The sequence below is a fragment of the Littorina saxatilis genome, linkage group LG3 (assembly GCF_037325665.1).
Source record: "Littorina saxatilis isolate snail1 linkage group LG3, US_GU_Lsax_2.0, whole genome shotgun sequence".
In the NCBI taxonomy this organism is placed as follows: Eukaryota; Metazoa; Mollusca; class Gastropoda; order Littorinimorpha; family Littorinidae; genus Littorina; species Littorina saxatilis.
The window spans coordinates 70195274-70213343 of NC_090247.1; the positions used below are offsets into that span (position 1 = coordinate 70195274).

Below are 18070 nucleotides of genomic sequence, written 5' to 3' on the forward strand. Positions count from 1 at the left end.
CAGAAGCCATTCTGAACTTGTTCATCTCCGACACTGAGGAGTCCGACTTCAGCGGATTTTCAGCATCAGATGTTGAGTGATTTACAGAACTAACTACAGGTGCTGTGTGCAGGACGAGAGGACAGTTTGATAGTCCAGAGTTCTGTGAATCACTCAACATCTGATGCTGAAAGTAAAGTGCAAAACTGACAAGTTAGCCGGTTCGTTTTTGTGTGTGTGTGTTGTTTTTTCGTTGACTTTCGATGTTTCTTGACTTGAACTTTGCTTCTAGGCGCGGCTTGTATGCCGGAGCGGCTTGTGTATGGATTTTTCTGATTTTTTTTTAAAAATCGGGGGGTGCGGCTTATACCCAGGTGCGTCTTATAGGTCGACTTTTACGGTAGTAAAGCTATGGAATGTGACCTTACAAGCTGCCTAAAACATAAAAATCATCTGCACTCCCAATATTTATCACTTCCAATGTAAATAGAATATCTAAACTTCGTTATGCATGTAAATTGTTCCTGCATGCAGCTAAGCTGTACCACCTTCCAGACACCTCGTTCAAAGCTTTGAACGAAATCACAAGTGTAAGAAACAAAACTAGCTGATGGTGAAGCTCACCTCTGTTCTTCTGTTCCCTCTACAGCTGTACATAGTCATGCCACACTTGTCTGTCCTTCTCACTACATCTTCTTCTACAGACTACTTCTTCGTTCATGGGCTGAAACTCCCACGTTCACTCATGTTTTAGCACGAGTGGATTTTTACGTGTATGACCGTTTTTACCCCGCCGTGAAGGCAGCATACGCCGATTTCGCGGGAGGCATGCTGGGTATTTTCGTGTTTCTATAACCCACCGAACTCTGACATGGATTACAGGGGCTTTTCCGTGCGCACTTGGTCTTGTGCTTGGGAGTACACACGAAGGGGGTTAAGTCACTAGCAGGTCTGCACATTAGTTGACCTCGGAGATCGGAAAAATCTCCACACTTAACCCACCAGGCGGCAGCGACTTTCTTTCTTTCTTTATTTGGTGTTTAACGTCGTTTTCAACCACGAAGGTTATATCGCGACGGGGAAAGGGGGGGAGATGGGATAGAGCCACTTGTTAATTGTTTCTTGTTCACAAAAGCACTAATCAAAAAATTGCTCCAGGGGCTTGCAACGTAGTACAATATATTACCTTACTGGGAGAATGCAAGTTTCCAGTACAAAGGACTTAACATTTCTTACATACTGCTTGACTAAAATCTTTACAAACATTGACTATATTCTATACAAGAAACACTTAACAAGGGTAAAAGGAGAAACAGAATCCGTTAGTCGCCTCTTACGACATGCTGGGGAGCATCGGGTAAATTCTTCCCCCTAACCCGCAGGGGGTGCGGCAGCGACTGGGATTCGAACTCGCGACCTCCCGATTAGGAGGCCGACGTCTTACCACCAAGCCACTGCGCCCGTCCTGCTCACTACTTCATGCAATACATTTTGTGCTGCTCAAAAAACAACACAAAAGCCGATTGATGCTTCAAAGGTAACATTGTATCAGCATGCAAAAAAGAGAGCAAGAGGTCAGTGTTTAATAGTGTAATTTAAACTATATTACAACAATCAAACAGCCAAAAATAACACAGGGATCTAACCTAGAGAACTGATAAAAATAAACGTACTGAACAAGCTGATCAATTCTACTTTAAACTCAATACACAAATCTTGTCAATATACAGCTTGTGAAGTAGTCTTATTCTACCTAGCTTGACACACTAGCTCTTCTTCCATACGTGAATCTCTGTCAGCACAGTTCGACCGCTTCCTGATCTTTCCTGGCAGACACACAAACGAAAGTTCGAAACTTGCGGCAACGAAACTTGCCAGCAGAAGGCAGTAACGGCTTCAAGAGGGCACAGAGGAAAAACAACAACGAAACAGTAGCGATAAGTCAGGCACTTGATTGGTTGACATCCACAAAGGTCCAGTGTGTGTGTCCATAAATTATAAGAGAACATACACCAAAGGCAAACTATCACATGAAGACGAAGTGAAAGTGTCGAGAGTTTGTACAAAACTGTAAGGTGCTTTCCTGTCAGGTACTCACCAACTGATTTAATCCATCATACATCTTCCTGTTCAGATTCATTCTGTGAGTTTTGACAAGACCGACAACACTTAAAGTGAAACATGCTTTTCACTGCCAACACAAAGCATGCAGAAAGTGAACGGTGCAGAAGCATGACGTGGGGGTCTAATGCAGGCTTGCAGGGATAAAACAGGCTTAAAAAAACACCAAGTTTCCTGCCTGGTTGATCACAGTTCTCTGTTTGAGTCTTTTCATGCATCAGCTCTGTCTTTCTGAGGAGTTTGTTCACCTGTACAGCTAAATACTTCATGACTCTGTAATTCACAAAACTGAGCCCTCAGTTTTCCTAACACGTAGCTGTCCATTAAAGAATCACTTCCTCAAGGTCGTCATCCAAGCTATCCACGTTCATGACGGGTTTGGAATTCAATGTGGACGCATGCTGTCGAGATCGCCGTGGCAACATGTTAGATTTGGGACTCCTTCCTCCAGACGGGTCATCGTCCACAAGCGCTGCTCCACCGCCGAAAAGCTGGCTGGATTCCCTGTAAGCGGACCCGTTGACCTTGGCTGAAGTGGATGACGAGTCATCCCATGGGAATCCCGTTGATTTCTTAGTCTGAGACTGCTGCTTGGGTGGCGGCTGCTTGGGTGGTGGCTTGGACGTCAAGAAAAAATCATCACCGTCGTCTTTCTTCGCTGGTGAGCCAGTTCCACCGAACAAGTCCGCCATCAATTTGGATTTCTTATCTTGACTCCCTGTGGGCTTGGAGGCAGGTTTGGGGTCATTGTCCAATAACGACATTGGCTTTTTCTGCTTGCTTGGCGTTTTGCTTGGGCTTACAAACGAGGGCATATAGCCCCCTGTGTCCCCGTCCTCTCGTGATGCTTTCAGTTTCTTCTGCCTGTCGATGTAGCCGACAGACACGTCTTCATTTGATGGCTTACCCTTGTGCATGTTCTCAATTTGTCGTGTGAAGGAGTAATCCTTCTTACTGCTAGATGGAGACTCGGAACTGTCTCCGCGACTGAAAGCGAAGAGGTCTTTACCCGCTTTTCGGGAGGGAGAGTGAGCGAGAGGCGAGTCGCCCTGACCTCTGGCCCTGGTGCTGTCGGACGGAGCGAAAGGGTCAGCCGACGGCTGTGATCCGTCACGGTTGGCGTCCATTGCTTGCAGTCGACGCAGCAGTTCGTCTTTCTTGCGTCGCTCTTCGACCAGGCGCGGGTCGTTGTCCAGTTTCTCCCGTTCTTTCCGCTCACGCTGCTCTGTCTCCCACCTCTCTTCCCTCTCTCTGCGCTCCCTGTCATCTCTCTCCACCCTCTCTCTTTCCCCTCTCTCTCTTTCCTCTCTCTCCCCTCTCTCTCTTTCCTCTCTCTCCCTCCTCTCTCTCTCCCTCTCCCTGTCGTCAGCTTCCTTCCTGTCTCTCTCCGCCCTCTCCCTTTCCTCCATGTCTCTCTGCAGTTTTGACCGCTGCTGTTGGAACTTGGACTGTTCCCTCTTCTCCTCCTCCTCCGCCCGCCTTCGTCGCTCATCCTCCTGTTTTTCTCGGTTGTGCTGGTCGCGTTTGTGACGTTCCTCCTGCCGGCGCCAGAACTCGGACTCAGAGTCCTGGCGGTCTAGACTCTTGAAATTAAAGTTGGGTCCGCCGGGTGAGTCATCATCAGCGATGACGTCCTTCTCCGTTTCCTCCACCTCCCACTTCTGCTTGGGTTCCCGCCTCCTGGGAGATTTGTCCTGCTGACAGACACAGAGAACATGAGACAGTGAACATGAGACAGTGAAAATGAGACAGTGAACATGAGACAGTTAGGCATTTTTTCCAGCCATACAATATGCTTCCATTTGAAAATTTAGCTGATGAATTACTGAAGCCTGGCTTGAGCAGACTAAAATTATTATCATGAATCCCTGAAAAACAAAACTGGTATGTGATAAAAGTCCTGGACTTCAGATTAAAAAACACAAAGCAACAATCTCAAATTATCACAACGGAAGCCAAAATCTCTACACCTGAGTTTGTTGAATCACCTAAAGTTTTAGATATCTTAATGTTTTCCTTGTGCTGTTCTCACTATGAGTTACTCTGTTTCCGAAAACAACTAACAACTCTGCCTTTTCAACAACAAATATCTAAGAACAAGAAAGAGACAGATGATGGGTCACACATTTAGCTAGACCAGAACACAGCAATCACGTCATAGCTGAACTCATACTCGTTGCAACTGCAGCAACATATAAGTAATTAATAGGAAAATCCCATCTCTGATTAACATATGTAGCTGAGCTACGATGCCACAACCATACAGTGCACACAGTCAAGCTGGCCCGGGATGGCGCTATATAGCACAATTGTGACAGCAGCACTCGGAGTACCATTAAATCAAGCAACAACAACAAAATGGCATTCAGACTCTCTTTTTTAGTTCCTTACTATACTCAGACCTGGGAACCCAATACGATTTCGCTGTATTTTGTACGCATGCATGATTGTCTAGAATACAATCAGTGGAAAACATACGACAAGAAAAATTCCAAGACTATAGTTTTCTTCACAAGTGTATCCTGAAGACGCTCCAGTATTTTATAACATTTTTTGGGAGTAGTTACATTGAGAGAAGTATTTGTTTTAAATGTATTGGTAAACTTAATTAACGCGTAGGACGGATGCGTGTGAAGCATTGTCTGAATCATGGATGTTCAAATGCTGTTGTGGAGTACGCTCATTTAAAAGGGAGGGAGTCTTAAAAGGGAGGGAGTCTTAAAAGGGAGGGAGTCTTAAAAGGGAGGGAGTCTTAAAAGGGGGGTTCCGCTGTACTGCTGATCATTTTTGTTGATGCATATATATAAGGACGGCCTGCACATGCAGACTGATGTAAGCAATTATGCCTGCATGAGGAATACCTTTCTTATGACGCATATATATATACAGCCATAGAAAACCACACTAGACTATCAAGTTCTCCAAATTTATACATGTACCTATTTGAGCAAAAACATTATTCCATGAATTACCACTCTCTTATTACACCCCCGGTATAGGGGTGTGTATAGGTTTCACTCGATGTGTTTGTGGCGGTATTTCTGTTCGCAAGTAGATCTCAAGAATGAACGGACCGATCGTCACCAAACTTGGTGAACAGGTTCTATACATTCCTGAGACGGTCCTTACAAAAATTCGGACCAGTCAAACACACGGTTAGGGAGTTATTGGTGGATTAAAATTATACAACGACTTATAGACAGACACCCCCGTTGGTCAAAGGGAAATAACCTTCTCAGTTGGTGGCAGTGAGAATGGTAATTTCCCTTTGACCAACGGGGGTGTTTTTCCTATCAGAGGAATTTCTTGTTATATATATGTTTGAAAGGATTTTCAGTCAAAAGAATTCGAAGGAACAGCATGTGAGCTCGAGTATCCACATGCATGCACAACCACACCAAAACACACAAATGACATTTTATACATGTATTAAGTCAACAACAAAATTACACTGGCAGAAGTAAGAAGGCGTATCAGTCACAATGTAGCCGAGAATAAGAAATAATATGAGTGTGTGAAAATAGTTTCAAGACTGTCGCAGCCCAATAGCACCCTCAGTAAAAGATTTGTTGTGTCAATTACTGCAAAAGCAGTCGATCACACTGTTCAGCACATCAACATTTGACCCATATACTGAATATTCATGAGAAGTAACAGGGAAGCCACACTGTCTACGCAGAGCAAGAAAGAGTATAAACACATCACCGAATCAAAGTTTAAACATCTGTTAAGCTGTGAGAGAAAAAGGATAGAAAAGCGTCCGCAAACAAATATAATGGAACGTCAATTGTACACTTGAAACTGAGTGCTGCCTCTGGTCATGAGGAAAATAACCAAACTTTGTCACCTGAAACCAAAAAGGTTGTTTAACTTACAGAAAAAGAACACACAGAGAGAAAAAGTGTTACTTGAATACTCTGACGCTTTCCCTTATAAATGCAATGCGAAACACAGTAAAATTATTTTGAGGATGACCTTCTTCAATTTGTCCAAAATGTTGTGTTTCACAATATGTTTCACTTAAATTCGTATAAGAACTGTCCATTTTTCTCTTATCTTATGTTGTTTTGCAGATTAACTGATCAATCTTTATCTCTGAGCTGTCAATTAACTTTTTGTTTGACATGACACACACGCGCAGACACAGATACACACACACACAAAAGCACACTTGCACACAAATATTACAATAGTTACACATCATGGACATTTGAGATATTTCATGCACGAATATCAACGAAACTTTACAACTTGTTGGTGAGCTTAAAACATTGACAGAGGAGTGAAAGTCTGTACATTAATTAAGGTAAGACTGTCAACACACAGGAGTATACAGTAGGCAAACATCTAGACGTTTGAGGCAAAGAGAGAGGGCTCAATTCTGTACACACCCCTGTGCTCCGGGAGGAGTCAAGTTGTAGTTTGGGTAATCGCAGCTGCAAGCAATATTTATAATGTCATTCTCCTAAAACAGGAATAGATCCCAAGAGTTTTGTAACTGGTTTCTTTAAAAACAGACATTTTCCAGAAATAACCGTCACAGATTTTATGCGCTGTAGAATAGTTGTTGAAAATGTAAACACGTGGATATTGTAACGGTGAATAATCAGAGCTCCACTGTGCATCATCTTGAAAGAAAAGGTCATCGTTATCAAGCGGACATTGCCAAATACATCACGTCTTACCTTCAAGAAAGACAACTCTTCCACAGAGCATAACAACCCTGATAGTTATTTCCAAACATCACACTGAAGGGGCCGAATTCATACACTTATTTACCACAAACAGAGGAGCGATGAGCTCTGGGTAATTCCCAGAAGAGAGATGCAACCAAACTCTAGACCCTATGTTATAACACGACACAGAATTCCCTAGTTTAGTTACACGCCTGTTTCAGTAATAAGTTATTAGTATGATAATCGTCAATATACGTGACCTGTTCCAATGAAGAGAGGAATTTCTGTTACCTATACTACATCCCTCACAAAAAGCCAACAGCTGTTCTGACTCGTCTCAGTCGTTTGCACACAACTGGACATTTACATCTGTGTTCATTTATAGGGCAGATGCTAACTAACTGCTCTATATAGTTTAAATTTTCCTATAATAAAAAAGCCAACATTCTTGCTACTTACACTGTATATAAATAAAACAAAGTACTATGCTCACTTTCAATTAAAAAAAAATAGTTCAGTAGGTAGCTACTTCGCTGCTCTGATGAGTTAAGATTTTTCTACAACTTGAAAAGAAAGCTAAAGTAGTCAAACGTGTTTTGCCAATTTAAAAGCTACAAAATACTTTGGGTTAAAAGTGAAGCCTTCCGTTTGACTGAAGCTAGAATAGTCATAAGTTTTGGGCCAATTTAAATGCTACAAAATACTTGGGTTAAGAGTGAAGCCTTCAGTTGAACTAAAGCTAGAATAGTCAAAATTGTTTGCTAGCTAGCTAAACTTACGCTGTGTATCATAGGGCACTGTGCTCACTGCATTTCTGCCACAACAACCCCAGGGGGAACCTGCGCTTGTTGGCTGCACGAAACATCAATGCAGATAACCAAAATAGGATTTACTTTCAGGAATATTTTTGATGCATAATGATTTGGTAAGACTGTGGCAATGATTCCTAGCTGGATTAGCTTCATGTGACGTTCGTTGTTCCACTGAATACATTTCAAAACGTTTATTCTCCTTTCAGTATGTGATGTCATTTCCACCCGGCAAATACCGGAGATAGTGAAGACTAAGTTGAAAATCACGTTTACAGCTGAGAAATTGGCCAAAGCTGTTTTTTGTCTTTGGATTTCGATTGCTGTTTTTATATTTAGTCAAGTTTTGATTGTTCTTAACTTTATATGTTTCAGGTCATATGCAAGTAATAGTAAACCAGTTCAAAAGTTAATTCTTTTGTACAGAACAGACTCCAGAAAAAGTGTTCAAAAGGCATGTGTTATTTAAAACTGTAGAAAGTCAAAGTTGCTACTATACTGCTACTGCAAAATGTTTGGAGTTGAAGTTTTGACATAACGATACAGTAGCTGTAATAATGGTGTAGTATGTATTATTGTGCTGCATAGAACATGTCAGCACACTATACCTGAAAGTATTAAGGATCAACCAAATGTATGTCTTTAAATATATACATGTATCACTGTGGTACGCTTGAACAGCAAGTCTTTCATCTACTTATGAAAGAATCATTACTAACAGCCATAAGTTTATTGAAGCATTTCCTTGCATAAAAAGTAAAACTGTTAATGGTAAGTTTCACTATGTAGCGCCTGGCTACAAAGTTGTACCAGTTGTAATTGTTTAGGCAAGCTCTCTTTGTTTTAAAAGTAAAGCGTTCAGTTTAGCTAACTTCAATAAAAAATTTAAAAACTGGCTACACAGTGTTTTATCAATCTTTTCTGTTTAGGCAAGCTGCATTATTTTCTATTAAAAACTAAGGGTTCTGTTGAGCTAAGAGCGCCCGACTTCGGATAAATAAGCTGTGTGAATTCGACCCAATAGTCTGATCATTCATCTCAATCAAGCGATTCGTTGTCTAAATATTAACTGCAGACTCATGCACACCAACATGATGAAAAGATAAATCCAACAATCAACACACACACACACACACACACACACACACACACACACACACACACACACACACACACACACACACACACACACACACACACACACACACACACACACACACACACACACACACTAAGGTACAACTTTGACCATAAGCAAATTCTGAACAGAAGTGAAATCCAAGTTCGTTAGGGTGTTTTTGGGAACCAAATTACACTACTGCATACAGTCCTCAAACAAAAAGATGAACAGGACTCTTCATATAGTACAAGAAAATGCATGCTTAAAGAGAAATGGTGCAGCAATAAATATCCATGGGCAAATAAACATGTACAGGGGACACAGATTTCAATGAAGAAAGTATAGCATTGTGCAAGTAGAATAATGACGAGGAGTTTGTATTAGATTGATTGCTCTTTTACATCAATACAAACATGCTAAAACAGTACAACAAGAAAGAAATTAACATAAAAAGTGTATAGAACTCCAATGCTGCTCTATTTAAAATCATGCAAACAGTGCTACTATGAAAAATCAGTCTAATCCCATATTTCTAATCAATTAAAGACTGATCCTGTTCAAACAGCTCCAGCTAAAACATGTACATGTATATCTATAGCTATAAGCAGCAGCAAACACTGCACGATTCATGATTCTTCTTCTGCGTATAGGGATGCAACTGTGCACCTGTGTGTTTGCATGAGTGCTTTGTTTACTTGCATGGACATCAGTATTGCCAAAATGCTACAACCAATGGGCTGCCTACCCCCAATGGGCTGCCTACCCCCAATGGGCTGCCTACCCCCAATGGGCTGCCTACGGCTGCCTACAACCAATGGGCTGCCTACCCCCAATGGGCTGCCTACGGCTGCCTACAACCAATGGGCTGCCTACCCCCAATGGGCTGCCTACCCCCAATGGGCTGCCTACAACCAATGGGCTAGCTGCCTACCCCCCATGGGGTGCCTACCCCCAATGGGCTGCCTACCCCCATTGGGCTGCCTACCCCCAATGGGCTGCCTACAACCAATGGGCTGCCTACCCCCATTGGGCTGCCTACCCCCATTGGGCTGCCTACCCCCAATGGGCTGCCTACCCCCATTGGGCTGCCTACCCCCAATGGGCTGCCTACCCCCATTGGGCTGCCTACAACCAATGAAAGATTCATCAGTCAAAAGAAAAAGGAAACTAAAACAGACGAAAGCAAAAAGACTTATACTGAGAAAATAAATTAAACGAATGTAAATGAAAAAGTGAAGCATTTTTAAACACACACTAAAGTAACACCAACCTTCTTCTTTTCCTCCCCTTTTCTCTTCTGTTCATAGGCCTTGGCTTTGTCGCGTGGTGCCAAGTCTGTCAGGGAGTCTGACTTTTTCTTCAAGTTCTGTCGCCATGGCGCTGGTGATTCTGCTGGAGTTCCATTGTATGATGAAGGCTTTCCAATTCGATTGGAGTAGATGTTTTTGGCTTCTAACTGTTTCTCTTTTTCCTGCAGAAAGATAACGAAATATGGACTGTCTAAAAGATAAACAAGAAGGGCAAAGCCCATACGACTCACATGCTTGACCTAAACCTAGCAATGACATCATACACTAAGAACTGCTTTACACATTTTTCCCAAGGTCAAGGTCATCCAAGGTCATGCAACACAAAGCTGTTAATTCAAGACATAGGAAGTACAATGGTGCTTTTTGGCTCTTTCTACCATGAGATATGGTCACTTTTAGTGGTTCACTACCTTATTTTGGTCACATTTCATAAGGGTCAAAGTGACCTTGACCTTGATCATATGTGACCAAATGTGTCTCATCATGAAAGCATAACATGTGCCCCACATAATTTTTAAGTTTGAAACAGTTATCTTCCATAGTTCAGGGTCAAGGTCACTTCAAAATATGTATACAATCCAACTTTGAAGAGCTCCTGTGACCTTGACCTTGAAGCAAGGTAAACCAAACTGGTATCAAAAGATGGGGCTTACTTTGCCCTATATATCATATATAGGTGAGGTATTCAATCTCAAAAACTTCAGAGAAAATGTGAAAAATGTGAAAAATAGCTGTTTTTTAGACAACATTTATGGCCCCTGCGACCTTGACCTTGAAGCAAGGTCAAGATGCTATGTATGTTTTTTGGGGCCTTGTCATCATACACCATCTTGCCAAATTTGGTACTGATAGACTGAATAGTGTCCAAGAAATATCCAACGTTAAAGTTTTCCGGACGGACGGACGGACGTCCGGACGTCCGGACGGACGGACGGACGGACGACTCGGGTGAGTACATAGACTCACTTTTGCTTCGCATGTGAGTCAAAAACTGACAGTGAAAACATTTTCACTTTCATATCACTATCAATAAACTGTTAAAAAAAAGTGAGGTCTTTAAAACTTCTTTTATTTGAAATCAATCTTGACCATTTGTAAAGATGTAAATACAAAATAATTAAAATTAAATACATTCTACTGTACATGCACGAACAAAAAAAATGGTTTTCTCAATTTCTGAAAGAAAAAAACACAACATCAACAAAACGAAACACCAGCAACAACAAGAAAATGAAAACAAGATCACCTGATACAGAGAATTCCCCTCAATTTAAGACTTTTCCACTTTCAAGACCTTGCTTTTCCAGATTGTTGGTTTATAACATCTGTAAATTTACCTCCAATTTAAGATTTTCTCAGAGTTTCGTAAGTCTTAAAAGGAAGTTCCACTGTAGAATGAAAAATCAGGTTGCAAAAAGATTTTTGCAAATGAGAATTTACGTTACAAATACTTACTTGCAATGCCCTGGCTTGACCCTTTGTAATAATGTGAATTGAATATGCAAAATAGGAATTAAACAACAACAGAAGATAAAAGTTAATCCATTATGCTAGACATATACAATACAATACCAACATTTATTTATCATCATCTCATATATCCAAACCCAAGGAACCAAACAGACATGCAAGCTCTTGCAAACCTTAGTATTCAGCAAAGCAGATTGTTAATGGGCTATTAAAGTAGCCCACACCCCCTCCTGTTTGTCTGGCTTTGCCTCCACAGGTAATTCAAGTGATTGGCACACTTGGTTATAGTGCAACCCCTCCTGTTTGTCTGGCTTTGCCTCCACAGGTAATTCAAGTGATTGGCACACTTGGTTATAGTGCAACCCCCCTTTTCAGACCCCCAATTAAAGACACCCCCCCTCCCCCTTTTTAAGACCTTACTGGCGGGGATGTAGCTCAGTCTGTAGCGCGCTGGATTTGTATCCAGTTGGCCGCTGTCAGCATGAGTTCGTCCCCACGTTCGGCGAGAGATTTATTTCTCAGAGTCAACTTTGTGTGCAGACTCTCCTCGGTGTCCGAACACCCCCGTGTGTACACGCAAGCACAAGACCAAGTGCGGACGAAAAAGATCCTGCAATCCATGTCAGAGTTCGGTGGGTTATAGAAACACGAAAATACCCAGCTTGCTTCCTCCGAAAACAGCGTATGGCTGCCTAAATGGCGGGGTAAAAAACGGTCATACACGTAAAATTCCACTCGTGCAAAAAACACGAGTGTACGTGGGAGTTTCAGCCCACGAACGCAGAAGAAGAAGAAGAAGAAGAAGAAGACCTTACTTTTTAAGATGAACTGTTCATTATACTCCGCAAACTTACCTCCATTCTCAGACTACCTCTTTTTTCTCAATTTTCTCTGATTATTTCGAGGTCTTAAAAGGGGGGTGGGGGTGGGTGGAGGGTGGGTGGGGGGTGGGTGGGGGGTGGGTGGGGGGTGGGGGGGTTGGCGGGTACCATTGTACACAAATAAACATACGTTGAAGATTTCACTCACCCTGACTTGAGCTTCCAGCTTGGCTTTGGCCTCTTCGGCATCGTCCAGGTGTTTCTGGATCTCCTTGGCCCTGGCTCGCTCGATGCCCAGCTCATGGCGGTGGTTCTTCTTCAGCATCTCCAGATGGCGCTGCACCTCCTGAAAGCAAATAGAAAATGCAGAATGTAGTGCAGTCAATGTGGTACGGGGGGGGGGTGGGGGGGGGGTAGCACTGGTGGTAGAGCACTGGACTTGTGATCCTAGTGTCCCGGGTAGCTCAGTGGGTAGAGCACTGGACTTGTGATCCTAGTGTCCCGGGTAGCTCAGTGGGTAGAGCACTGGACTTGTGATCCTAGTGTCCCGGGTAGCTCAGTGGGTAGAGCACTGGACTTGTGATCCTAGGGTCCCGGGTAGCTCAGTGGGTAGAGCACTGGACTTGTGATCCTAGGGTCCCGGGTAGCTCAGTGGGTAGAGCACTGGCCGGACTTGTGATCCTAGGGTCCCAGGTAGCTCAGTTGGTAGAGCACTGGACTTGTGATCCTAGGGTCCCGGGTAGCTCAGTGGGTAGAGCACTGGACTTGTGATCCTAGGGTCCCGGGTAGCTCAGTGGGTAGAGCACTGGACTTGTGATCCTCGTGTCATGGGTTTGAAATCCAGGCAGGAACAGACACGGGTCAACTTTTTGTGCAGACTCAGAGACGGTATCCGTGTCCCACCCCCGTGTCACCACAGTTGCACATAAAAGTCCTCGGTCATTCTGCCAGTAAGTGCCAGTGGCTGCATGATTACATCTAAACACGCAAACACCTGTTTCTCATCTAAATTCCGGGTAACACCCGAAAACATGCCCCCAATGGTTTCACCGTGAGGGCGTAACATTTTTTTATCATCCTAGTCAAACCTGTCTATAACAACTACCCAAGGGACTGACCACAAGAGGTTGTTAGAGACCGGTGGTTGCTATGGAAAGGTGTATTATATTGGCGAAAAAACACGCCCTAGGGATCCTTTGGGGTGGTCGTTGTGGGCTGGTGATACATTATAGAAAGGTGCATGGTCGCCAGGGCAGGTTGCCTTACTCGGTTACTGTATTGTGAATAAATAAGATTACCAGACATTTCCTGCTGTAATGTGAAATTGACGATTAATTTTGTAGAGGGACGTTTTATTTCCTGAAACATTAACTGGGACAGTTTCATAGGAAAACACAAGCAGACCAAAATGCAGACATAAAATATGCAATTTCGAAGACAGATAAGAACACAATTTCAATAACAGACAAAGTTACACTACAAACATGCCACACAGACACAATCACACAATGACAATCACACAACGACACACACACACACACACACACACACTCTTTCATTTCACCCCCTTTCCCCATACCGTTGTTTCTCTCTCCACCACAGCCCCTCTCTCACTCCTGAACATACATACCTTTATTTTGCACTCTTTTTCCTCGATGGCAAGTTCAGCTTTGTTGACCTTCTTATCAAGCTCGCTCCGCTCCTCCAAATCTTTCTGTTCAGCTAAGGCCTTGTACTTCTTTAATCTGGCTTTTGCCGTTTCCAGCTCATCTTCCGCATCTCGAAGGTAGCGGTCCGTCTTATCGTACTTCTCTCGTGTGCGTCTGACTTGATCTTTGAGCGTCCGTATCTCATTGGTGTGGGCCTGAATCAGCTGAGGCAGCTCACTCTCTCTGTCCTCAAACTTCACCAGGGCTTTTTCCTGTGGATGAGATAATCGTCAGTGTTAGGCTGAAACAAGTCTGTTAAATCCCGCAAACCACTTCTTCAAAATGAGTGTTTCAACAAGTCTTCCGAGTCCTCCATCAAGCTTAAAACATAAGCAGAACATGGATTTAACAAGCAATGTCACTGTGTCTGGATTTTGTGTGTGTACATAACGCATGCATCAGACAGCTAGACAAATTAGAGACAAACTAATTTTTGAACTCCCGCACGAGCAAGCACCAGCATTCTTACACCTCCATTTTCCAACAGCTACTTAATTCACCCCCCCCCCCCCCCCCACCCCTTGATAGGGGTACACACACACACAGAGACGACTTTACCTGTTTGTGCTGCATGCGTTTGTACAGTTTGTTCTCATCCTTCACTGTACGCAGCTCTTTCTTCATCTCCTCCATTTTGTTGTATAGCTCGTTCATCTTGAGACGATTGGCTGACAGCAGTTGCTTCGTCACCACGTCCAGGTGTGTCTCGGATCTTGTCTGGCTGGTGGTGCGACCTCCAGCACCCCGACCCTTCCCCCCTCGACCCCTGCCACCGCGAGCCCGTGCTCCTGAAAAATTCAAGAATTTAAGATTGAAATTTTTCTTTATGAAGATCGAGGCAATGTTTTAAAGGTATACATGTAACAGAAATAAACTGTCACAGAATAACGGTTTTATTCAAAAGTAAGCTGAGTGGTTATAATGACGTTGCTCAAGAAGCACGGACCTTGGGGTAATATTTCTAAGAAGGACAGTGATTTAGCCTGTCTGTGATTTGAGCAGAACCTTCCGTATGTAACTGCAACATGCTGGGACATCAACCTTAAACTCTACACAATTTTGTTTTCCGATCGCTCCAAAAGTGTCAGTTTTGAAGAAAAAAATATAGACATGCACGGACAGTTGAACCCCCTTCTAGGACCGGCAAAAATGTTTGGTTTTATTAAAATTAATAAATTTTAAATAAATTCTTAAAGGCAGAGTAAGCCTCCCGTAAACCATCACAGATACGGTCAGGCTTTTACACACAGTACAAACACCCTTTCATTTAAACACTCACCAATTGAGAACATCCTAGGTGCCCTCCGTAAAGAGCGAACAATTTTCAAAGAATTTATTTTTTGCGTGGTTTATCTTACCCCTGAGCCATCGTGAACCCGTGTGATCCAGTTTTCCCTTTTCACAATGCAGTCGTCATAGTTAGTCATTTGAATGCGACTCGACGTGAGCTTATCTACAATAGCACGTTTTTTTATGCACGAAACAACGGCTGTGGTTCACAAGAACTCTAGCGATGGCTTTTGACTGTTGAGAGGAACGGCGATTTGCACTGACTGATAAACCGGCCGTCGTCTGCTACGACCCTTGCGTGACCCTGCTTCCGGGCTTTTCTTTTTTTAAACTTTCACAACTTCGAATTGTTTTGATCTTGTCTTGATGAAAAACGAATTCTTTTATGATTAAAGAATGTTTGTGTAACAAGCTGTCAATTTATTATTTAGATTTTAAAAGTTAGGTCTAGCGCAAAAACGAGGCGCCGTTGTTGTTAACGGAACAAGTCTACGAAAATAAATTCTTGGAAAATGTCTCACGCTCGACAGAAAGCAGCCAGGATGTTCCCGTTCGGTGAGCGTTCGAATGGAAGTATGCTTGTACTGTATTTAGACGCTCGGGGAGCTCTGTGATGGTTTACGGGAGGCTTACTGTGCCTTTAAAAGGTCTTACTTATTATGGAAGAATATTTACAGACCTAATGATTAGAAAATTTGAGAAAATAAGGGTCTTCAAATAGGGGTCTCAAAAGTATAGGGTACATTCCACTGTACGTGTTGCACTCTCTCAGGTACTTGAAAACACAAAGGCGATCTCTCGTATCCATAAATTGTTCCTGCCCGCTTTCAAGTCTCGAAATCAAACTCTTTCCAACCCCACCCAATAATGCGTCACCTCAACTCTGCCCCGAGCTTGAACTTCATATCCACAACAATCACCTCCACACCTAGCTCCCCTCCGCCAAACACACTCTGGAAGAGCCTTCAACGGTGGTAAATGTTTGGTCAATGTAAGCACAAGCCCATTACACCAACCGCTTTAATCCACAAATCTGCCACGCCCATTCAATTCACACCAACTAACACTATATTGATCACAAAGGGTCAGTAACTTTGGTGGGTCAGTGAAACAACACATGCTGCAATGTCACATTAACCCTATAATGCCTAACATATATACATAGCTACATGTATTGTGCAACGGTAATTTAGTCAGAAAAAAACAGTTGTTCCTGGTTGATTTAATCTTTTGGATGTGCATGATGTTCACAGTGACCCAAGTATTTCTTGGCACAAACTGAGGAATCGCACACACATCACTGCCACAATCCGTCAAGGGGTAGGGTTCATTATTAAATTTTGCGCAATTATTGCATTTCTGGGTGCAATTAGCATTTTTTTAAACCATGGACGCAAAATATAGGTCTAATTGTGTGTCAACCAAAATAATGCACACTTTCTTTCTTTCTTTATTTGGTGTTTAACGTCGTTTTCAACCACAAAGGTTATATCGCGACGGGGAAAGGGCGGGGATGGGATAGGGGAAAGGGGGAGATGGGATAGAGCCACCTGTTAATTGTTTCTTGTTCACAAAAGCACTAATCAAAAAATTGCTCCAGGGGCTTGCAACGTAGTACAATATATGACCTTACTGGGAGAACGCAAGTTTCCAGTACAAAGGACTTAACATTTCTTACATACTGCTTGACTAAAATCTTTACAAACATTGACTATATTCTATACAAGAAACACTTAACAAGGGTAAAAGGAGAAACAGAATCCGTTAGTCGCCTCTTACGACATGCTGGGGAGCATCGGGTAAGTAATTCACACACAGTCAGCCAGGTCCCCTTAAGACACTCTCATAAACACAGAAATCATTAACTGATAATGATGAATTGTATACAGACTGAGATTTCTGACTGATAACAAAAAGACACAGTATTGCAATTCTAAACAACATTCAAATGAGTCTATACATGAACATAACTGAAATAAAAAATCAAGTACCGGTACTAGAGCTATAGTTTCTGATCAACAACTGGTCAGAACTCCGGAAACTAATAACACAATGGTGTGGTTTCATAACCATACAAGAGTAATGAAACATGACATAGAATTAAGTGGTTTAAACCTCAATTGTCTTGCACTGCAGGCACACAAGTTTAGTTATATATTTGACACTAGTACTGCCCTGAGTCACACATTAGCTTCTACACAATAGCTACAAGATTGAGAATACAAATAATGCAGTGAAGGCCAACTGTCATGCAAACATACTTTACGCACAATCTTACAATTGTAATTTAGCGCGTGACAATTTACAATATAATGATTCACAGTCTTCAAGTAAGGATTTTTTTTTTTAATTAAAAGGCAAAGAAACAGCCAATATTTATCGTCTCATTAAAACAAACTTCTCTTTTAATAATTAAACCTTTTAGCGACAGAAAACAACAACACTTTGGCCTAATACCAAAGTTCAATCTATCAAGCAATAAAAGCCAAGACTTAATGAAAGGCCCAGTCTTGAAAACAGGGTCAGGACACAAGTGTTTGCATTTCTTGATAGCTGTTAAACTGACTCTTCAAGCCGGGACTCTACAACATATTGCAGCAATAAAATACAACCTGCTATATAGACTAAAGCAATTCAGATAACCACTACAGAATGAATTGTATCCAAGTAAAAATGTGAGTGTGAGATTACCTTTTAAACCTGTCTTTTTAATCTGAGTAATGCATGCATGTCTTTTCTACTCACTAAATTACTATTGAAGTAAA

The 18070-nt window shown here is 42.3% G+C and overlaps 1 protein-coding gene across 1 annotated transcript in view; it reads right to left on the reverse strand.

The window, feature by feature from the left end:
• Nucleotides 1-386: 386 nt before the first annotated feature.
• The window catches only part of LOC138963132 (lebercilin-like), a 30540-nt gene continuing 12856 nt past the window's right edge, over nucleotides 387-18070 (reverse strand). The window contains exons 4-9 of the mRNA XM_070335158.1: nucleotides 14574-14803; nucleotides 13937-14227; nucleotides 12515-12652; nucleotides 9976-10176; nucleotides 6492-6536; nucleotides 387-3797 (exon numbers count right to left, since the gene is read on the reverse strand). Coding sequence (XP_070191259.1) covers nucleotides 2424-3797; nucleotides 6492-6536; nucleotides 9976-10176; nucleotides 12515-12652; nucleotides 13937-14227; nucleotides 14574-14803 — 2279 coding nt within the window. The 3' untranslated portion in view covers nucleotides 387-2423. The remainder of the gene's footprint in view (nucleotides 3798-6491; nucleotides 6537-9975; nucleotides 10177-12514; nucleotides 12653-13936; nucleotides 14228-14573; nucleotides 14804-18070) is intronic.